The following is a 21,510-nucleotide window of genomic DNA, read 5'->3' on the forward strand; positions in this document are numbered from 1 at the left end:
AGGATTCCGCCCACCGTACTGTACCAGTAGTATCACTCGTCACTCGTCACTTTTTGAGTCGTCAGTCTGCGGTCGTGTGTGTCGCGACCAAACTGCAAGTCTACCTTCTTTTATGATCTCCTGAAGCTACTGTTCTACGTACATCGCGGAGCAGTATTGTAGATACCTAGGTACTCTACCTCCCACATGTACGTATGATGGCTTGATCTGTTAAGCTCATGTCCATGTCCATGTACATGTCCATGAACCACGAGGCCCCGACTCAATCAAGAACTTAGACTTCCTGCCGGAAGGATCATTCCTGGCCTGATTGAGTGCAATATATCACTTCTTGAGCGGCCGAGTCGTCTACCCGAGGCGGACACAAGGCTCGGCATGAATGAGCCGCGTGTTGGTCCATCAGCTATCTCAACATCTTTGTCCAAGTCATGCGTCATTGCACCAATTCGCCGGCCTCGGCCTTGACGATCTCTCTCACCTTGTCGGGAACTTCTTTGTCCCCGTCGATCGCTCTCTTCAGCCTCGCGCCCAATTCTTGGGTCTTCGCAGGCTCCACTCCCAGCGCCTTCAGCTTGAGCAGTGACTTCACCGCGAGCAGGTATTTCTTGCGCCGGAGGTATGTTTCAAACCCCAGTTCCTGCGCCTCGCTATTCTCGGGGCAAAATTCCAGAAGCGGCCCCAAAAACTTCATGGCCTCCTTGAGCGGCTCCTTCGTCTCCAGCAACGTCTTACCGAACGGGTCCGGATCTTCCTTTTTATTTCCCCCTTCTTCAGCTTTCGGTATGGGCTTCGAAGCCTTGAGCGCGGCTTTCTTCTCCGCTTCCGCTTTCTCCAGCTTCTCCTGCTCACGTTTGGCCTTTTTGAGGACCTTTTTGCGGTCTGCGACCGTCATCTCCCCGGCCTTACTTGTCCCGTTAGCACCATCCATGATCGGTCCGTGTACCAGGTCAGGATTGTCGAAGAGCAAAAGATAAGCCTTCACGGCGGAAATCGCCATGGTCGAGAAGAAGGGATGTTCTCTCAATCGATCCTCCCATCTCAGCATATCGACATATGCCCGGATCATACCTTTTCTAAGAGAGAAGGTGTGGAAGTCGAATTGATCTTCCTGCCATGTTTCGAAAACGTTGAATACCTGGTGGAATCGCTTCAACGCGAGACCAATCCGCCGCTGCCGTAGGTATGACTGTCCATCTTCAACCAGGTACCACACACACTGCATATCTACCAAATCGCCCAAAGGTCCGCCGGTGCGGTTTTGGGTGAATTTGCTGGCCGTTTCAAGAGCTTTGTCGTTTTGGTCGTTGCGGAGCTGATATTTAGCACATTTGGTGTTGATAGCACGGTCCTTCTCGTCCAAAGAGCGCGCTTGCTCCATGAGTTCGGCGGCTTTGGAGAAGTCCCCCTTGTGCTTGTATGTGCGGGCTTTGACGGCGTGGAAGTCGACCGATTTGGGGTCGAGGGAAATACATTTGTCGGCGTAGTCTAGCGCTTTGTCGAGGTCGCGGCTGAGTTTGTAGTTGTAATGCTGAGCAAGGAAGTAGAGGACCGAGGAGTCAAAGTGGGAGGAGTCGTCCTTGTTCTCGCCGTTCGAGTTGGTGCCGTTGGTTTGAGGATGGGACGAGAGTTTAGATGCGTAGCCTTCTACTAGATCTTGCACAATATCTCGTTTTGACGCATCTGTGTAGAGGTGTTTGATGTTGGCGAACGTTGAGGGCACTCCTTTTCGGAGCATTCGTTGCAGATATTGGTCAGCCGCTTGTCTGAAGTCGTCCCCGGACAGGACATCCAACGGTCTCCGCCTCGGTAGATCCGCTCTAGGAAACTTCTCTGCCAGCTCATCGTAAGCCTTCTTGATCTCCAACGCTGGACCGTCTTTGAGTCCCTTGTTGAATATCCAGCCATCGTAGTAAGCGGAATCGTCGGGGTTGCGATGCAGTAGTTCAGCATAGGCAGCCTCGGCTTCTGATTTTCGGCCCAGCCTGGCTAAGTAGTCTGCCCTCATTTCCATGACAGCCAACACGTCCGGGGCTTTCTTGCCCACTGCCTCCAGGTGATCCAGCGCCTTCTCGACCTCGCCCGATTCTGCGATGATGTAATTCTTATAGAGGATAGCCTCCCAATGCTCCATATCGGACCTGTTGGGTTTCGCCTTGAGCGTCTCTTCATACGTGCTAAGGGTCGTCTCGGCATCCTCGTAGTTCCCAGCAAGATGTTGCGCAATGGCGAGCGCGGTCCAATTCTGCCTGAACCCCGGCTTCTGCTGCAGCATATTTCTCCGACTCTGGATGTACCCCTCGTAATCTCGCATTTGGATCTGCAAATGGGCCAGGTCTCTCTGTATCGGTGCCGAGTCGGGCTCTAACCGCAACGCGAATTTGTATGCTTTGATGGACTCTTCGTAGTTCTTCTCAGCGCGGTAGAGTAAGCCGTAGGCATGCCAGCAGACGTGGGACTTCATGTTGTTGTTGAGGGCGGTCTTGGCCAGGGCGAAGGCTTCTTCAGTGTGGCCTTGATGGCTGATGATCAGGGCTTTCATGGCTTGGGTGTCGGCATGGTTGGGCGTTTTCCGCAGGATCTGTTCGGCGGCTTTGAGACCTGCAGAGAGGTGAGCTTCGACGTGGGAGAGTAGAGCACGAGACTCGCACCCTTTTTGTACTGCTTGTTTTCAAAATGCCGGACGACTTGCCGGAACAAGGCGCCATCCTTGTTGCTCAGTTGCGGTTGAGCCTGTGCCATCTTGGGCCTCCAAGCACGAGGGGAGAGGTGAAAGTGAACAAAAGTGCGCCGAGGCTTGATGCTGTACAGGATCTCGGCGATGGAGTATTGAAAAGAACTACCCGGTGCTAACACATGTCCACAGCGAAGAGAAGTAATTTGCAATACACCGCTTGGTATGCAGTCAGGTCCAAAGTACGAGCTCGAGTTGTGGAGCACAATAGACAGTGAAGCAGCGTCGGGACTTTCTCAGTCTGCGGCTCTAAACGACAGCCTCGTCGTGGCTTGGCGCCGGCGGGATCCCTGTCATAATTTATCGCTGCTCGTAATGCACTGTATCGAGGCCCCTCCGTGCCCAATTCACCGGTTGCTATTGCGAGGCCTGAAGCTGTCGACTTCCATTCAGTACCATCCCGCTCGTCCGATGGCCGTAGTCCCTGGCTAGAAGGTCTGGTCGAAGCGCTTCCTTCGCATTTCTCACTCTTGTTGGCAGGCGGTGTCAGGTAAAATCTAGCTGTACGCTGCAAGTGAGGGATATATCAGCTCTATATTAGTATGCCACGGCTCTAAAACTTATTTGAATGCCTGCCTCAATTCTAAGTCAGGAATACGTGAAATTAGCCCTGTACCTCTCCCTCGACGTCAACGTCCCCTTCTCTTCTATCTTCATCTCCTCTCCACTCCCCTCAACGCGTCCATACACCCTGCCGCACCCTTCGCAATGAAACTCGAATCCTGCCCGCCCAGTATCCAGCGCACGCCCAGCTCATGCACTGCCCAGCGCTGAATGTCCGGCTTATCGTAAATGCCCCCCAGAGCCATGATCTTCCCATTCGCCCTACACGCCTTGCTCACCTTCTCTAGAGCTTCCCTGAATACGGGACTTTCAAACTGCGCAGGCACACCTAGTTCGATGGAAAGATCGTTTGAACCCACAAGCAGCACATCCGCCCCCTCGACGGAGGCGATTGAGTCGACGTTATCGATTGCCTCGGCTGTTTCTATCATGACGAAGACAGTGGACCCCCGGCTGTTGGACTCCGCGATGACGGTCTCGTGGGGTCGGGCGGTGTATGAGAACTGAGGCAGCTGGCCTGTCATGGAACGCGTGCCGGCTGGTGGGTACTTGCAGATCGAGACAGCGGAAGTGGCTTCCTCTGGGCACAAAGTCAGAGCGTTGTTTGCGCAGACCCTAGCAGAGCTAGTGGTAAGTCGACCTTGGGAAAGACTAGACCAGGGGGACGAAAAAGGTAGGCTAAGGTGAAAGAAAGACAAACACCAACGCAAAGACATACCTCTGGTGCTAACATGCGGAAACACGACGCCCATTGCCCCTCCGTCCAGCACCCTTTGCACGAGCCCATTGCCGCATTGATACGGCACTCTGACAAAAGGAGTGATGCCGGCTAGCAAGCCAGTCGTGCACAGTTGGCTCGCATCACTGATCGACAGGGTCGAGTGTTCCAAGTCGATGAAGAGGGCGTCGAAGCCCGCCGACTTGGCAATCTGAACGACAGCAGGATACGGCGCGAGCTTGATCCCAAAAGCCTGGCTACCCCGCCGGGGTACAGTGGTAAGAATTTGGGTAAAGTCTCCAGGGCTGGAACAACACTAGCTGGCCAGCAGAGAGAAACAAGGGAGCGGTTCGAAGCGTCGGGATGGAATAGGTCACGCACCTTGCACAAAGAACCTGCCTGGTGGAGGGTGTACAGGTTGTTAGGGAACATGGACGTCATGGTGTTTGAGGCGGGCCGGTGTGTCGACTGGGATTAACGTGACTGAGGGTCAGCAGGCAGGGTGTACGAGGTCGAGGACGAGGACGTGATCGGATTCACCAGCCTCTGCTCTCGATGCGATTCCTATATCTCCTTATGACTTAAACGAATGAGTTCGAGGACCCCGCCCAGCCCGGCGTGCCCCCGAGGGTAAGAGGTATTGAATGACATTCCGAGTTGGAGATAGAATGGAGAATGAACCTTCGAAAGGAGTACGGTCCGGTCAAACCCCGGCTGTCTTGAGTTCGATCAGGTATTGATGGGAACCCGTGAATACCATCTATTCGCATCATATTCAGGGTGGCTCCTTGGGCGTTCATTGGCGTCAAAAGACGCGCGATAGCGCAAGGTACAAAGGACGATATCAACGGAAGGAAGGTTTATGGCTCTTCCACCTCGTCGGCTTTCTTCTTTTGCATGTTGAGACACCAGGACACGCTGCGAATATCTGGCAGCAAACTCGCCAAGCTGCTGAATCCAATCCCCCGGGCGAAACATCGAGCACATCGAGGGACCGAACTCAACTTGTTTTCGTCCTTTGCAACTTTCATGCTAGCTGTTCACCACCTGCCGGATGCTCTGCCATGACTGCCGGTGTCTGGTTCAGGAGGCAGATCGAGCCTTTCGCGGTGATCCAGCGCCAACCTCGCAACGAGAAGTCTGCACACAAGTCTTCCAGAAATCGCTTGATGAGAAGTGCTATCTGTGCACGAGGCTCTTGATCCAGCTCGGGGACGAGAAATGGCAGCAGATCCTCCATGAGCTGCCGAAGACAAACGTGGTGGTCTTCGACAAAACCTTCATCTTCGAGACGGATATGTACCTCCTGATCCGCCATGGCTGCAAGTTGACCCCATTTCTTGATCGTGGAAACGACGATAGCAAGCCTGCCTTGCTAGGAAAGAGTTACTCCTACGGCTATCTACAGGTTGCTCTGTTGCCTCAGCAAGCACAAAGGTGTGGCCCTTCACTTTCTGTAGAGTTGGCCCTTTCAGAGTCTTGCGCGGCTATTATGTCGAGTAATGTCTGATCGTCAGGAGTTCCAAAGTCCCAGCTCATGTTCCCCATCTGTGGTTCAGCGTGCGAGTGCCGCCACTTCAACCTCAGACTCGGCCGTCCTCGATCTCGCTCGTCACTGGCTTGAGTCATGCACGTCGAATCATTCGAGCTGTCGCGAACCAACGTCGCAATCCTCAACCTACCCCAGCCGCCTGCTAGATGTCTCATTCGGTGCTGGGGGTGATCTGTGGAGGTTGGTGGAAGCCGACACCGAAGCTGTGACCGGTCCGTATGTTACCCTTTCGCACCGATGGGGCAGCGGAACCGTCAAACTTCAGCGGTCTACTCACAAGCAAATGCTACGAGGGATGCCTGTTTCTACCTTGCCGCGCACCTATCAGGAAGCAATCACCGTGACGAGGCACTTGAACGTGCGCTATCTATGGGTGGATTCCATATGTAAGGCACAATCCGCGTGTTTTTTTACATTACATCGAATCTTGTTCATCTCACAACGCGGGTGTGGTGAAAAGGTATCTTCCAGGACGAGCGGCTCGATATCCAGAAGGAAGCTGTGAGAATGGCGGAAGTAAGTCGCCTCCTAGAAGGTCGCAAAGAGAGTCCGAGTCTTCCCGTCACTTTGGTTTTCGGGTCTTCAGAAGACTAACCACAGCCCAGGTCTTCGGTAAGGAGCCTGTGTACCCTCGACTTGCAGAGCATCTCTCTGTTGAACTTTACCAGGCAACGCGCTATACAATATTTCAGCCCTCTCCGGCAGGGACGATGGCCTCTTCTGCCACCGCGACCCTGAGACTATTAGCAGCAGCAGCGTGTTCCTCCATCGCGACGATTACCATCTCAGCCACTCCTACTTGATCAACGACCTGGATCTTTGGCGTGGCGAGCTCGTCCACATGCCCCTGACAACGCGTGGTTGGGTTCTGCAAGAAGAAGTGCTTGCCAACCGCACGCTCTATTTCGGTGCCCGTCAAGTCTTATGGGACTGCCGAAGCTCGCGAGCGTGCGAAACGTACCCTTTGATAGCATGTGACGAGCGCCAATCAATGCAGCAAAAAAAGGTCTCCCTTGAGACGAGAGGCGCTTTCGATGAAAAGCGACAAATTCTTCGCGATACTGAACTCGAATCCATTACTTCGATAGTTTCGTTCGCAAAGGGACGCGCGGGCACGACACTTGCTCCTTTACCTACTGTACAGACCGAATTTCTGGCCGTCTGGGCGCGCTTCGTTTCTCACTACTCAACGCGAGCACTTACCTTTCCCACGGATAAACTTCTGGCGATCGCTGGGGTTGCCAGAGTCCTGAGCCGTGCGATTTGCGACCGGTTCGTGGCTGGCCTGTGGGAGTCTCACCTTGTGGAAGGGTTACTATGGTATATCCGCGCAAGTACGGTCACAGACCGACCTGCTGAATACCATGCCCCTACTTGGTCATGGGCTTCGTGCCAGGGGTATGTGATCCATGCGGTACCTTTCCAGCATTCGTGGACGGTTGCCCAAGCCCTGAATGTCGCTTGTGAGACAGCCTCTGGGGACGAGTGTGGAGTGGTTAATTCTGCTCGGATGACTCTACAAGCATATTGTCTCTGTCTACAACTGGATGAACACGGCAACTGGACAGCTTTCTATGGCAGGCACAAAGTCCCTCGGCTTCTCGTGCGTCTCGACACGAGCGAAGATATTACCAAGCTGGGGCGAATTTTCGGGGCTGTCATCCGGACGACGGCGTACAGATTGACCAAGTCGGACGTGCAACCTGAAGAGAAAGGGAAAATACTACTTGCCGCGCAGGGAATCATCCTTGCGACGACGTCCACGAAATCGCCATCATCACCGTTGCATGTCACCCCAGTTGACAACAGCCAAGCGCACACAATGGGAGGAGATAGCCAGTATCGGCGGGTCGGCTACTTCGCTCTCGAAGATCGAAAGGGCGGGACGTTAACGCCCAAATGGGTGGTACCTGGCTGTCGCATCTTCCACGCCCCTTCACAGCTGGCCTCGGATCAATCCTCTGGACGACCAACGAATTTCGACTTCATGGGGCAGCAAGAATTCATGAGCACACTGGATATCGTCTGAGACAGTGACGTGTGAGCGGATTGCAGCTCTTACTGCCCTTCGGAGAGGTTGGCAAACATAGCTATCGAGGGTAAGTCTCACTACTAGTGAATGCCTAAGAGGGGATGGAGCACAAGGAGGGTGCAGTCCAGTTGACATATTTTGCGAGGAACAACAGGCCATCAACAACGAGAGGAGGGCCAGTCTTGCACGAGACGAGTATGCAGATATTCTGGTTCAGATACTGTAAAGCGTTCACCCTGTACACACGCACAGACCTCCATACTACCCACGCAGCAAGCTGGTACTCGTACCCCGTACTCGTATCAGACTGCCAAGCACAGCCAGCTGCATGCAGTTTGTCTCGCCTCCAAAGCACGTCATCTGAGACGAGAATCTCACAAAGCGCTGAGCACGAGGTGAAAGAGCCCCTACCCAGGACTTGTGCACGGTAGGGGCGTTTCGCACCTAAAATAGCACCTCCAGTACGGAGTTACCTCGTACGCCCCTCGTGGCCCTTCGCTGCCCGAACCCCCACCCTCTCCCCCCGCTTATCAATGCTCGCAGGGCCTGTACTCGTACTCCGTGAGCCTGTCTCAACCTCAGCCGCTTCAGCTAGAGTACCACGACAGGGGTACAACAGCCCCTCAACGCCAGTCGCAGGGGTGGCGGGGGGACCTTTGGCGTTTTGAGCATGTTTACTAATTGCTGTAATTGCCTCGAGCACACCATTCCAAGCGACAGGCATAATGAAAACAAGCATCAAAACCCCCATATCTACTCCGTACCTAGGTATCTAGGCATTTATATTACACTTCACTTGCAGTCTCCGGACTTCCACAGTACAAAGATCTGTCTCTTTTCGCAACATCCGGCAAACTCCATCTCCATCTCCATCCACGCCACATCCCTTGCGACTCCGGCCAGCTTACTCCGTACTGTCCCTCTCGTCGTCGGCTCTGCCGCCTGTCCGTTCCCTCTGATCAGTCCCGACCCTCGTACTCCGTACCAGTACCACTTTTGTACTCCCCGTACCTGTCTACCTGTCCATACCTTGACCCGCATCCGCATCCGCATCCGTCATGGGCGAACACCACTACAAATTCAACGTCAAGATGACCTGCGGCGGCTGCTCCGGCGCCGTCGAGCGCGTCCTCAAGAAACTGGATGGTAAGCAAGCAGGCAAGCGGTGTCGCTATTGTCCCTGTTCCACCCCTCCTTCTTGACCACCACCACCACCACCACATCTTGCCTACCCTACCCTACCCTACCCTACCCTACCCTACCATACCGTCACCATTCTTGATCTTGGCCTTGTCTCCGTCCCATGTCCTACGTCCTCCGCTCCAAAGTTGATTAATTACAATGATGAGCCGCTCACTCTTGTCTCCTCACTCAGGCGTCAAAGAATTCAACGTCTCGCTCGACACACAAACCGCCGACGTCACCACCGAAGACTCCGTCTCCTACGAGACGGTGCTCGAGAAGATCAAAAAGACGGGCAAACAGGTCAACTCGGGCGAAGCAGATGGCGTTACCATGGCTGTGTAGCGTAGCGCAGCACGCTCCAGGATTTGGGGAATGCAGTTTTAAGAAAAAAAACATACCCGCGAAAATAAGCATGACCAACGACCATGCCGCAGAGCCAGTCTTGGTAGGGGGCGCCAGGAGCCATCAAGTCAAGAGACTGAGGAGGGAGAAAAAAGGGGAAAACTCTCTGTTGTCTCGCCATCTGCAGGTGAAACGTGTGCGATGGAAACATGACGATTCATTCTTCCCCTTCGTCGAAAGACAAGCATGGTGTTTGGTGTCAGATTGAGCGGGCTGTTTATACCTTAGACGGGCAACGTAAACGCAAAGACTATCAAAGACCACTTGATATCTTGGTTGAATTCTTTGATTGCAAGTTCCTATCTGGCCTTTTTGATTGACTGAAATCTGAACCCTTTTGACAGATTGCCATCTGCGTCTTAGCTTGAGTACAGTTGTGCCTACACCTATCCAGTTCAGCTCGCTACCCAGCTCGTGGGAGAGACAGCGATCCCGGATCCCCATCAAAATGAAAGGTCGAAACAAGACTCTGTAGATTCGCCACTGGGACCCCGTTGCCTACGCTTCCTTGCTCCCGCGCATATTCCGTGCTGTCAACAAGTGGGTATCTTGTGCAATATCGTTACAAGAAGAGAACAAGAAGGGCCGCCTCGGACTCTCGTGCATTCATTGGACATGAATGTCGTGTCGAAACTCCTTCGCTATGCTCAAACATGCTGCTGGAACCCACCGACGCTGATGACGAGAAGTTGAAAACAAATGAAAAGTGGTTGAGCACGGAGGCTTAACTGAGAACCTCCGAAGTGGTGCGACAAGTAGGAGGCAATGCTGAGTCGTCCCCTATCATGCTTCGTTGCAATCGTACCTAAACAATCATCAGCACTGCCATGTTGTTGCTGTTGTAAGGATGCCATGGAAGCCTAAAAGTATCCCTGTCTTACCATCGTACCATTGCTTAGGTGAACTCCTCCTGTGACCGCTCGAAAAGATATCTTCTGCTTCAACGAACGTAGGACCGGACCGCAGCAGTTGGTCGTTCATACTCCGCTTCACGCTGCGGAGGAACTGCTTGTAGTGGCTCAGGGGCTTCTGTCCCATCAGCATAGACGTATCGGACACGCGTCTCTTGCATGGAAGGTTGGATGTATTGTTCACGTGAAGGCATGACACGCTCTGTTGTCGTCCTGCCGTCGTAGATGCGAGACTCCACGATCGGCTCATGACTGGGGCTCGCATGCGTCGAAGGTCCATATCTCGGAGGCCCAACTGGGCGAATGGACTCGACTTCTTGTCTCACGATTCCATAACTTTGCGGACGATATTGAGATCTTGCCGAATCAAGCGCTTCCTGCGTTTCAGGCAACGGTTCATAGACACGTGTATAAGTACGTGGAGGATCACGAACACCGTACAACGGTTGACGATCAGCGTAAGCGTGTTCCCTGGCAGAACTTGTCGCTTGCAAACGAGAGTCGTGACGAGGCTCACCATAATCAACTATGCGACTCTCCGGGTGCGCGGCTCTTGTCAGACGTTGTGGTGGATACTGGCGCTCAACAAGCCTGCCAGGTGATTCTCGTCTGACCATGCGATCTCCAGGTGACGGATCAATTTCTTCAAGTCGACGTCTCTTAGGCGTCTGGCTTGAACTGTTGGTCAGGTCAATGCGCGGTGCGTCTCGAGGTTGACGAGCTTCTTGTCGCACTGTGTCAGTATCACGAGGCTCTACTTCTCTGTCGAAGGGGTTGCGGCGTAGCCGAGATGGTGCATAAGACCCATCAGGTGCTTCAACGGATGGCAGCACCATACCATCACCACCATCACGACCTGTAGCATATCGTGCTTGCGCTTGCAAGTTGACCGGTGGCGATGAAGGTCGAGTTCTTACCAGCGCCCCAGTCATTGCTGGAGTCTCGTGTTGATAGTAGCGTTGCGATGTCTCCACAGGTGTCGCGCGTGGCTGAGAATCGACCCGTTCGAAAAGATTGCCATTGGCATCTCGAATGAACTGTGGCGGGTTCGGTCGAGGTGGCGGAAGCGGCTGTATGAGGGAATTAGTCGACCCAAGGGTTCGCTGACGGACAGGGCATAGCTCAGGCCTAGGTTTCCGGACTTGTCTTACCTCGTATTCTACCCTCACAGGTCTTTGTACAGGTACTTCGTAACGAAATAGCTGAGCAGGCCGAGGGGCAGGATCGTCGAGCGGTATCAAAATGCGAGAGCTCTGAGCAGGTTCGGGGTTGTAGACTCTCTCCACGCCGGTGGTAGGAGCTTGGGCTATTCTGGAGTGATAGTCCCGTCTTACTTGGTCCCAGACAGCGTACCTGGTCTGGCTTCGTTGGGCGATTTCGGCTTCACTTGGTCTGTAGCTGTGCACAAGACGTGGGTAGGCCGGGTAACGCTCAGGCTGCGCTTCGGCCACTGGAGAGGGGGAGCGGTCATAACCTCGCCCATGGGGTGCGGTCGGAAGCTCCTCGACACGGACTTGCTCTTGAGGTAGAGGTTGAACATCATCCGCCTCGCCCTCGGACGCATCCTCGTCAGAGATGACAATCACATCCTTGAGGAGATCATCGGCAGCATGACCAGTATCTTCAAGAGCCATGTCCTCGCCACCACGCCACTCAATGATCTTTTCGAGAGTTTCCTTTTCAACCTGATGGCGAGCTTCGTTGTATTGGACGTGCCTCAGCAATTTGTCGTATGAGGTGTAGTTGTGCCGAATATGGGCGACAACGGCGAGGTGGGCTCTCCGGAGCAGGGTCAGCTCTGGCGCGGTTCCGACTCTGGCGTCGCTCAGCTGGAAAGCGTGCTTGATAATCCTAAATAGATCACTATCCGGAATTTTGGGAAATAGATCTTTGATTGTTTGTTTGGCTTCCGTGTTGATTGTTACCTGATCCTTCTCTTCGGCCGGACGTTGGCCGTCGGCGTTTTGGTAGACCCGTCGGAAGAGATCTTCATCCTTGGACTCGTCGATGAGCTCGCCCCTGTTGTTGAGACGGATGCCATAGTGGGCACAGACCTGATCGACGACCGTGGTGGGGAAATGATAGCCGACGCGATGGATTTGTCTCGATAACTCGTGGCGTTTGGCGTGCGGTGTGATCTGGAGTGTCAGAAAGATGGATTCATGTCCCTCATGGCTCAACTTACAGTGACAACGAAGATCTTGTGCTGGCCACGGCTGGCGAATTCTTTCAATGCATTGGTGAGTTCAGGATTTCCTGCAGCGATGAACGTGTAGCCCGGAGGAGGGTTCTCCGTAAATGCGACCTTGCGAGTGTCAGGTTCACTGATTACCAGCCCTCTTGTGAGGACTTCCCGGGGGAGCTGGGTGATAATGGACGGTGGGAGCTGGTGAATGAGAGCCGCGGGAAGCGTGTCGATGATAGGGCACCAAGAATGCGAAGGGATTCTGCTTACAACAGTGGCTAATTTCTTATCCTTGGGATCTCCTTGCACAGCAACTTTGTGCTTTTTCTGTTTTGCAACCTGGGCAGCGCGGGTTGAGGCGCCCGCCGCACCTTGTCTGGCGACCTTCTGTTTGACTTTGGCCATCTCTCAACCACAATCTACACGGAAACAGTCGAGTGACGGGGGATCAACATTGGCAAAAGGAAACAAGGGAGGCGGTGTCTAACAGGTAGAATCAGTCAACAAGTGGATCGAAAGAAAGAAATCCTGATCTTGACGCGATCGTGTCAGCTGGCAGTGGCTACTGCTGGACCACGGTCATGGTCTCCGAGGCGTGACTGGAAAGGACAGGTGGATTGCACAGATTTTCTGGCAGATGTTGCACCTGGACGGTGGTGCTGGACCTCCAAAGGGGCTCAATAGGATCTAGGACGAGCGCGATCCAAAAGGCCAGCCTCCAAAGGCAGCCAGCGCGTGGGTATTAGTAGGTGTTGACGGGAAGAGTAGAAGTGATGGGCGAGGAGAGCGAGATGGACTGAGGGCTGGCGGCTGCGCTGGAATTAAGGCCTGAAGCACAGCGCGGCCTTGGCGGCAGCTGCCCTTTGGCGCCACGTGCGCCACCAACGCCACTGTTCGGCTAGGTTACTGTTTCTAGACAGACTTCGTTATTGTACGTACGAACGAACGGAGTACTTTAGCATAAACCCGTATGAGTGCGGTGGGCGAGTGCTTCCCTGTCGCAGGCCTGGTCAATCCTCCCAGCACAACGATACCTCCGTGACAATAGTTGCATTCAGGTTGCACGCGGGCAAAACACATTGATCTGCAAATAATTAGATGATCTGAAGCATGGAGGTTTTGGGGAGGCACGGCTTTGTAGACTGCGAGCTGAAGGTACAAACATGTCAGAGTCGATTACACAGTATAGAGTGTGTGCCGGTAGGCCAATGCAAGCAGCAACCATGAGATGAGAAGGACATTACGATTACGAACGTACACTCAGACAGTAACAATTCAACTTGGTGTCTCCCGGCTCCCAATACCTGTGAATAGCCATTACCACTACCGCTACTGTCTAAGTACAGTATGACGCGTTTATGGCACAGTGTAGCACAGTGTAGGACTACATAGCACAGCACAGCACAGCCCAGTATAACACAGCGCCATGCAGCAGAGAACACCTCAGCTACTGACGATAAAGCTATCCCACATCCCACAGTAGGCATTCCCGACGCCCCATTCCACCGGATCCGTCTGCACCTCCGACACGTCTATGGTATTGCCCACGCCATTCGAGAGCTGGCCCGCCGCACACACCCCATCGGCTGAGAGGGCGATCAAGCAAAATTCGCCGTCGACGTCCCATGCCCAGATCGCGCCGAGAGGGTTCAGGATCGCGGACACGCAGCACTCGTACTGGGAAGTGGCGTCCGTGGAGAGGGGCGTGCCATTGCCAAAGAAGCCAATGATGGGCAGAGTGTTGACGTATTGTGCTTGGTTATCGGTTGCCTAGAAGGTGTCAGTCAGTATTGAGTTTCGTGGGCGAATACGAATACTTCAAAGGCAGAGAGAAATGGGATGGGCACGTACGCAGGCCGCATATGTTGTGGTCGTCGAGGTGAAGGACGTGACTTCGGTCGTGGCGGTCGAAGTTTCGGTGCTGATTTCCGTGGACGTCTCCGTCGCTGTGATGGTGCTGGTCGTGGTAGCGCCTGTAAAGTCCGCGAAGAGGGGAGGGAGCCGTCAGTCAGGGCGCCCTCAGATAAGAAAACTGAACGAACGGATGAAGAATGGTTGATGAACAGAACAGAACAGAACAAAACTAGACATACCTGGCGTGGTCGTCACCGTCGAGGTGCTTGTGCTGGTGGTGATGACCGTTGATGTGCTCGCCGTCACAGTCAACGTGGTTGTTGTTGTCGCGCATCGACTGTGATATTCATAACACCCCACATTCCCAGGTACACCGGGCCTGATATATGAAGGACTCCAGTTCCGTTTCGGCACAGCCAGGTCGGCATTAGCGCTGACCTCGATATTGACAGCCCGTCTCTTCGCCGTCACCGACGCATCGGGGTCCTGCTCGAAGGAAGCGCCCGGGACAGTGGCCTCCACGGGAAGGAACGCCGATGGGGCCGGCACGACCGAGGTACTGACACCCTCGACCGTAGACGTCTCGGTTGTCGTCGTGGTCGTGATCGAAGTCTCAACACTCGTTGTGGTCGACGTCGTGATGGCCGTAGACGTCGTAGTGTCGGCTGTGGAAGTCACGGTCACACTGCTAGTGACGGTGGATGTCGTGGTCGGCATGATGGTGCTGGTCACCGTACGTGTGGACGTGCACGACGTGGTCACGGTCGACCACCTCGTCGTTGGGCGGCCTGGCCGTCTCGACACGACCGAAGTATAGCATGAGGTGGGGTAAGGCTGGTGCCCGCCACCTCCAGGGAAACCTGGCGGTCCGCCGGGAGCGGCCGTGACGGCAGTGATGAACGCGAGGAGAAGAGCAAAGCAGTTGCCAAAGAAGTGGAAATGCATGATTACAAGGAAAAGTTCAGAAACGCGCGGAAAGAGTGGACGGGAGAGATATCTCCCTTGGAAGAACGCGCTGGTCAGGAGGAGGGAGGGAAAGAGACGAGAATACAATACTCTGATTAGAGCAAGGACAGTATCAGACACTTAACTTCTCAGCGTACCTACCTAGCTACATATACAACGATCGACCTTGAGTGCTGTGAACTCGATACGCCAAGGGGGTCAGGAGTCGGATCTCACCGCGGAGTACGGAGTAGACTCAGCCCCATCCACGGTACCATGACGTGCTTCATAAGGCTGGTTCCTTTCAGATTCCACAAAAGGAAATAGACGTGGGACCTTGTGGGCAGTATGGGTTAGACTCCAACGCTTGTGGGGCAGGAATCCTCCGCTGCGTCGTCGAGCAGGTGAACAAAGGCAAGTTAGATGGTCTCAAAGCTTCGCATGGCTAGCTAAACCGAGTAACAAACATCTCGCTTAATGTTGGCGGGGCAGATTGCGCATTTCCTGTGCGGGCATGTCGTGTTGAGGGGCTCGTGAACGACGACGTGCATAGATGGAAGAAAAGGAAATGAGGCGCCTATGAGTTGGAGTAGGATGGCAGAGCGTCTTTTACATTCGAGCCAGCACTGCTCGATATAAAGTGACCAGGAAGCACAGAGATGTCGTAGAGCACAGATGCGAGAACATGAAGGAGTACCAGGGACACTAGAGGGCGTAGGCCAAGTCGAGTGCCGATAGGCTGATGAGCTGCCCAGCACGCCTAGGCCACCCATATGTCAGCAGTGTCCTGTCCTATCTGCATCAATATCGCGATCGAGACCGTGTCATTCAAGCCGGATCGCTGTACGGGGTACCCTATTTCAATACACGTAGTCAACCACCTCTACCCATCCCACATCCTGGGAAGCCAAGTCTGTTACATCGTGGGTATCCAAAACGCGCATTTCTCCTTCTCGTACGCGTTGGCAAGGAGCCGTTGTTTTCCTTAGGCCTATGGATGGGAAGCTGGCCAGTCGACTGGGAGCTTAAAGTCAGGTGGTATCCGATACTGACCAGCGCAGCGGCCAGGACTGTTGCAGCCTGGAAGATTGCACCGGCCGTACAAGCGGCAATAACACTCGTCCGCCCGAGGACAGGCAAGGCGGTTCAGTTGCTGTAGATCTATGGTGCTGGCGTCCCGGCCCTGGTTTGCCGGACCTCTCTGCTGGATGAACAGAATGTGCCAAAGATATGACAAGATGCGCCCGGCAACGCGGTCATCGCGGGGCGCGGCATTCTTGTTGAGGGTTCTCTGGTGAAGGTCATGGTGGCTGATTCCATCGAGCAACCACTGTCGCAGAGCGAAGTACTCGTCACGAGTATGACGCCGTATATTCTCGCGAGCGACAACGAACTGCGCACAGCATTGAGAGCGCACAGCATCACTGCGACCGAGAAATATCTGCCCATCCGTTTTGGCAGCCTCAGATTCGTCGCCACGGAACAACACGGCCAGAGAGCGTGCCAAGGCGCTGTCGGAGATCACCCTAGGATCATACGGTTGCAACACAGCGCGGAAGGAGGTCTCCAGGCTACCTTGAGGAGGCGACGAAGATTGATCGCAGGTACTGGCGCTCCAGTCGCAGCGTAGATTGTGATAGCCCACCGGAGCCAATGCAGCAGAGATATTGAGATTGCGAAGCAGGGCTATGTTGTCGTAGTCGGGGCTGTCGTTGTGCCATGAGAATCGGGAGCCATGCACAAAGACTGCTCCGGCTTCCGGGATGGAGTCGTAATTGTCGATGATGAAAGTCAGAAATGCCATGGCTTCATGGCCTCGATTCGCAGGGACTTGCAGATTCATCGAGCCCAAGTCCTCCGCCGCGTCTGCAGTGTACATGCAGAGGTGGTATCTGTCCGAGAGAGTACTGAGCCATTCTGGATCACCATCGGCCTGGACTCGAGCCACGACAAGGGCCGGTTTCTCAGGAGACAACCCAGGGCAGATGCCACGAGCCGGGGGAAACGATGTTGCGGTTGATTTGTACCTGATTGTCGTCCATGCGAAGGCCTTGTCCGGTGAATGGGAATGATTGAGGAAGAGAATGGCAAAGAGCACAGTCGCGAAAAGGACCAGATTGACTAGAGGCTTCTGCTTCCTTTTCATGTCTCAGGCTATTGTGCGCGTCGGAAGCTGGAGTCGAAGAATACAGATGGTCGTACGACATTCTCATTTGACAGCGCCAGGGTCGAGGACGGTGAGGAGTCTTCTTCGCCTCCCTGCACCGCATCCGAGGCCTCCGCCAGGGATTCTTCATGCTGAAGAGCTTACCTAAGGGCTTTCTCGCGAGGCAGCCCGAATGTCCAATAGCAAACATGCTTATGCGTATCGGCGGGCGCCATAATCCCCCTAATTTAATGCCCCGTAGCGGCAATTTGCCTGCCCTGGGTCTCAACCGCTTCGAAGATCCGTCAAATGAACAGCAGAGCGCAGCACAGAGCTCTGTAAAAATTTCAAGCATTGCACGAGTGAAGCTGGTAATGTCAGCAGCAAAGGCAGCTTTGGTGTTTCACAGCTTGACAGCTTTGATTTCAGCGTCGGTGAACGTCATAGGGGAGCCACGGAAGCTTAACTGCGATCCCTAGGCTTGGCAGAAGCTTAACCAGAAGCTCGGCTAACATACCCGGAGATGGTCGTTGACGCCTAACAGGCCGGATTGACGCGCCCGGAGGCAGCCCCAACAACGTGCTGTTCATTCGGAGTCCCGAACAGCACTGAAAATCAAGCGAAATATGGCAGGGTGAAGTGTATCTCCCTGCGAGCTCGTGCTGGTAGGCGTTCAGCTATAATCCCTGCCAACAGCCTCGCCACACTGGCCTGGAGATATCAGCCAGATGAACGGCCACTTTTGAACCGGCGAAATTGGCCGTCTTTGCCATTGTGCTCTTCCCCTGGAGCATCAGAGATCAATCACTCCGTTTCCTATAAGTATCAGTGAAATGCCTTCCAGTTGACGGAGAACTCCAGCCCTCTTCGCGATTCTGCACTCCTAGGTTTCCCGACTCCAAGCCATTCAACCAGAGCGAAAACCACAGCACCATGGCGTCCACCAAACAGACAATTGCTCTCATAACAGGCGCAAATACAGGCATAGGCCTTGCCGTGGCCACCAAGTTAGCCGCGCACGGCTTCCATGTCATCATTGGGTCGCGAAATGCTGAAGCAGGTCGAAAAGCTGCTGCTTCCATTGTCGCGAATGGATCGCAAGCTTCTTCGGTCCAACTCGATGTTACCTCAGACGAGTCAATCGCCGCGGCAGTGAGCTGGATCGAGCGCGAGTCCGGCGTGTTGGACGTGCTCATCAACAACGCAGGCATCCTGATCGATTATGTCCCAGGGTTCACCGACGCATACAAAGACCTCTCAACAAGGGAACTGTTCAGCCAGACGTTCAGCACAAACGTCATCGGGGCTGCCTGCTTGACCGAGGCATGTTTGCCTCTGCTGCGCAAGTCCGAGTGTCCGCGCCTGATCTTCGTATCCTCGCGCATGGGATCGCTGGCCGAAGCGACGAATAAGTCGACCCCGTTTTACAGCACCGATTACAAGGCGTATGACTCCAGCAAGGCGGCTCTCAATATGCTGTGTCTCAATTACGCCCGAATTCTCGAGGATCAAGGCGCCATGGTGAACGCCATGTGTCCGGGGCTGGTCAACACTAAGCTCGTGAATCACTTGATGGGAGAATCGCCAGAGTTGGGTGCAAAGCGAATCGTGGAGCTCGCGACGGCCGAAAAGGGAGGACCAACTGCGACCTTCTCGGACAGAGACGGTATAGTGCCTTGGTAGGGAGAGGGGAGGACAGTTGGTATCCTAGAGGCGCTAGTGAGAGCTCAGCTCGCCCCTGGTGAGCGAATAGATATTCATAGCATGGTGTGGACCAGATTCAATAGAGAACCAAGATTGTCGATTCTTGCATTCCAAACATCCAGTTTTCCAGAATTCAAGGGCGTGTATGGTGATCGTTGTATATCGACCAGGTCACCGAGGGTTACCAGCCCTTTGACGTGCAGCATGCGGCTTGCCTCGTACTCGACTTCCCAGGCAGATTGCGTCGACGCTTTCCAAAGAGACTTTGGCCCAGGAAGCGGAATACTCCGATAGCTGCCGGTTGGATCGCAAGCAACTCCCGTTTTGATACAGACGACGCAGCCAACGAGCAGCCACAGGCTGGAGAGCCTGCAAGGCGAACCCAGTCAGCATGACTCTTGAAGCTGCAGAGGTCCCGCGTGGAGAGCTCGAAGGGCTTACCTTCGTCGAGATTCGGCAAATATCCAATCTTCCCAGGTGCGGCTTGGGCTTGAAAGCTCACTTTGACTGCCGTTACCGGCGCCTTGTCCGCCTGCCAGTTCTTTGAAGTGGATGCAGAGGACCTTCCACAAGTCAACGGTTGTTGTCATTCCATCGATACCGAAGTGTACTTACATATAAGGCCCGTAGTAGCTCTTGGCCATGCTCTTCATTATCGGACGAATGATCAATGATGCACATGACTAGATATATCATGCAGGCTTGCGTAGCCAAGAGAACATCGAATTTAGACATATCGTGCATCTTTAGGGTTTCAGCAGCGCACACGATTGTGTTCAAGATATGGAAAACATACCTCATTGAGCAAACGGCGATACTCGCCCCTAATGATGCGCCACAGAAAGGGCTTGGTTTCCGGTGTCCGTGCTGTGAATATCTGCGCGATACCCATGCAAGTCGATATCGCGTCAGGCAAAGCAGTAGCACCACTTCCTGGTTTCGACATGAGCTGTGACTGGGGATGGATGAACCAGGGGAACGTCTCCCTGCGCAGCATCATAGTGGGAAAAGCCCTTAATGACTGGACGATGAGGTCTGCGCTACTTTGGGCTTGCGAACGCTCAATCCAAAGACCTGCCGCCATTCCGATACCCGGGTCTGGCAGGGCCGGGAGCCTCTCGGTCACAACATCGAGGGACAGCCCGTGGCTGGACCAGTCGCACCAATCCTTCAATCGGGCGCGTGATTTGCCGTATGTCGCCATCCCAACATCTGCAAGGCTGTGGTCTTGGGCAAGGGCGTCAGAACCCGGTGCAAATATTCCGTCGACCGTGAAGTTGTCATTGAAAGCCGATCCTTCTAAATTGAAGTCAAACAACGGGTAACACCCATCACCGAGTGCGAGATCTTGAGCATTGGCCATAGCATTATCGTGTATCAGGTCTAGGTCCCCAGATGACGAGGCTGTGGAGCCAACCACTAATGATCCCCCACGATCAAGCGAACTATGGAGGTCACCCATGGCCCTTGACGCTGCCACCACTCCAGGGCTCGGTGCTTCTGGTGCGTTGTTAGATACTGACCGTGCTTTCAAGTGGTTGTAGAGGCAGTCGATGCCTTTCTTCGCACAACGCGAGCAGGGGCTCCCGAAGCTGCATTTGATTTTGGCGGCATTACAGGACTGGCATGATCGAGGCCGCTTCCGCGAACGTGTTGTGCAGTAACGAGAGTGCCGGTCACGTGCGGACTCTTCCTTGCAGTGTTAATTCAGCCATTAGCATGGTGAAAACCTCCGAGTCGCCTACCGTTTGTAAAAGGCTTATTACACAAGGAGCAGAAGTGGATAACTGGGGAAGAGAGATTTTCGTGAGCGGTTGAGGTCCCGATTTCTGAAAAGACAGTATCTCTATCCATGACTTGTGCGGCAAGTGACATGAGCGCAGGCTCGTCGTCAAGGGAAAGTATCAATTCGAGGCTACAGGAGACGCACCTCGAGAGGATGAAGGCTGGGCAAGAATTTGGTTGCGTGGCGTCGTATGCAAACACGGCAATGGCACCCGGATGGTGGCAAGGCTGCGGCTGACTAACTTTCCCGCTGACTAATGTGAGCGCAGAGCCCCATCAGCCTTGGCTTGGCGCCGGCGAATTTCGCCGACATCTTGACAAAGTGCCGAATCTTCCTCCAAGCAAGCAGGCCCTCACACACACGGGCTGTTCCAGATGACCGCCCCAGCTGTTCGTCAGCACATCCGGCAAGCCTACCGTGACCTGTACCGCACCGGCCTAGAAGCGGTCCAATTCTCTACACCCGCTCGTTACGAACTTCGCGACATCCTGCGCCAGACATTTCGCACTTCACCTCCCTCAAACTTCAACCCTCGACGCATCCAGAACACCATTAAATTTCTGGAGAATGCCCGCAAATACGATGGCTTCGAGCACAAGATCGTGAAGAATCTACTACACTTGCAGTACTGGAAGGGTCGACCCTTGGATAGGAGGTTGAAGCACAGCATCCGGGATTTAAATACCACCGCGGCCATCGAGTCTAGAAAGCAGATATGGCATCAATACAGGGCGACGCTGATCATGTTGAATGAGAGTCTCGATATCTGTCTGACGATATGAACCCAGCTTCTGC

The 21,510-nt window shown here is 54.1% G+C and overlaps 9 protein-coding genes across 9 annotated transcripts; 4 read left to right on the forward strand and 5 right to left on the reverse strand.

Moving 5' to 3' along the window:
* Positions 1-433: 433 nt before the first annotated feature.
* G647_05871 (uncharacterized protein) lies at positions 434-2,739 on the reverse strand (the record flags this gene model as incomplete). The annotated part of the gene is made up of 2 exons (XM_008730197.1): positions 434-2,598; positions 2,649-2,739. 2 exons carry the CDS (start codon positions 2,737-2,739, stop codon positions 434-436), a joined length of 2,256 nt encoding a protein of 751 aa, XP_008728419.1.
* A 645-nt stretch (positions 2,740-3,384) lies between these two features.
* G647_05872 (uncharacterized protein) lies at positions 3,385-4,454 on the reverse strand (the record flags this gene model as incomplete). Its single annotated transcript, XM_008730198.1, has 3 exons — positions 3,385-3,875; positions 4,014-4,329; positions 4,395-4,454. 3 exons carry the CDS (start codon positions 4,452-4,454, stop codon positions 3,385-3,387), a joined length of 867 nt encoding a protein of 288 aa, XP_008728420.1.
* A 613-nt stretch (positions 4,455-5,067) lies between these two features.
* On the forward strand, positions 5,068-7,594 carry G647_05873 (uncharacterized protein; the record flags this gene model as incomplete). The annotated part of the gene is made up of 4 exons (XM_008730199.1): positions 5,068-5,450; positions 5,542-5,951; positions 6,026-6,085; positions 6,234-7,594. 4 exons carry the CDS (start codon positions 5,068-5,070, stop codon positions 7,592-7,594), a joined length of 2,214 nt encoding a protein of 737 aa, XP_008728421.1.
* Positions 7,595-8,655: 1,061 nt separating this feature from the next.
* Positions 8,656-9,124, forward strand: G647_05874 (uncharacterized protein; the record flags this gene model as incomplete). The annotated part of the gene is made up of 2 exons (XM_008730200.1): positions 8,656-8,743; positions 8,973-9,124. The coding sequence occupies 2 exons, from the start codon at positions 8,656-8,658 to the stop codon at positions 9,122-9,124; spliced, it is 240 nt and encodes a 79-aa protein (XP_008728422.1).
* A 1,000-nt stretch (positions 9,125-10,124) lies between these two features.
* On the reverse strand, positions 10,125-12,685 carry G647_05875 (uncharacterized protein; the record flags this gene model as incomplete). Its single annotated transcript, XM_008730201.1, has 3 exons — positions 10,125-11,165; positions 11,247-12,233; positions 12,281-12,685. The coding sequence occupies 3 exons, from the start codon at positions 12,683-12,685 to the stop codon at positions 10,125-10,127; spliced, it is 2,433 nt and encodes an 810-aa protein (XP_008728423.1).
* Positions 12,686-16,070: 3,385 nt separating this feature from the next.
* Positions 16,071-17,225, reverse strand: G647_05876 (uncharacterized protein; the record flags this gene model as incomplete). The annotated part of the gene is made up of 1 exon (XM_008730202.1): positions 16,071-17,225. The coding sequence occupies one exon, from the start codon at positions 17,223-17,225 to the stop codon at positions 16,071-16,073; it is 1,155 nt and encodes a 384-aa protein (XP_008728424.1).
* Positions 17,226-18,158: 933 nt separating this feature from the next.
* Positions 18,159-18,908, forward strand: G647_05877 (uncharacterized protein; the record flags this gene model as incomplete). The annotated part of the gene is made up of 1 exon (XM_008730203.1): positions 18,159-18,908. The coding sequence occupies one exon, from the start codon at positions 18,159-18,161 to the stop codon at positions 18,906-18,908; it is 750 nt and encodes a 249-aa protein (XP_008728425.1).
* A 74-nt stretch (positions 18,909-18,982) lies between these two features.
* Positions 18,983-20,292, reverse strand: G647_05878 (uncharacterized protein; the record flags this gene model as incomplete). Its single annotated transcript, XM_008730204.1, has 4 exons — positions 18,983-19,298; positions 19,371-19,492; positions 19,545-19,673; positions 19,726-20,292. 4 exons carry the CDS (start codon positions 20,290-20,292, stop codon positions 18,983-18,985), a joined length of 1,134 nt encoding a protein of 377 aa, XP_008728426.1.
* A 797-nt stretch (positions 20,293-21,089) lies between these two features.
* Positions 21,090-21,497, forward strand: G647_05879 (uncharacterized protein; the record flags this gene model as incomplete). Its single annotated transcript, XM_008730205.1, has 1 exon — positions 21,090-21,497. The coding sequence occupies one exon, from the start codon at positions 21,090-21,092 to the stop codon at positions 21,495-21,497; it is 408 nt and encodes a 135-aa protein (XP_008728427.1).
* Between the last annotated feature and the right edge of the window lie 13 nt (positions 21,498-21,510).

Source organism: Cladophialophora carrionii (assembly GCF_000365165.1).
Source record: "Cladophialophora carrionii CBS 160.54 unplaced genomic scaffold supercont1.5, whole genome shotgun sequence".
NCBI classification, from domain to species: domain Eukaryota; kingdom Fungi; phylum Ascomycota; class Eurotiomycetes; order Chaetothyriales; family Herpotrichiellaceae; genus Cladophialophora; species Cladophialophora carrionii.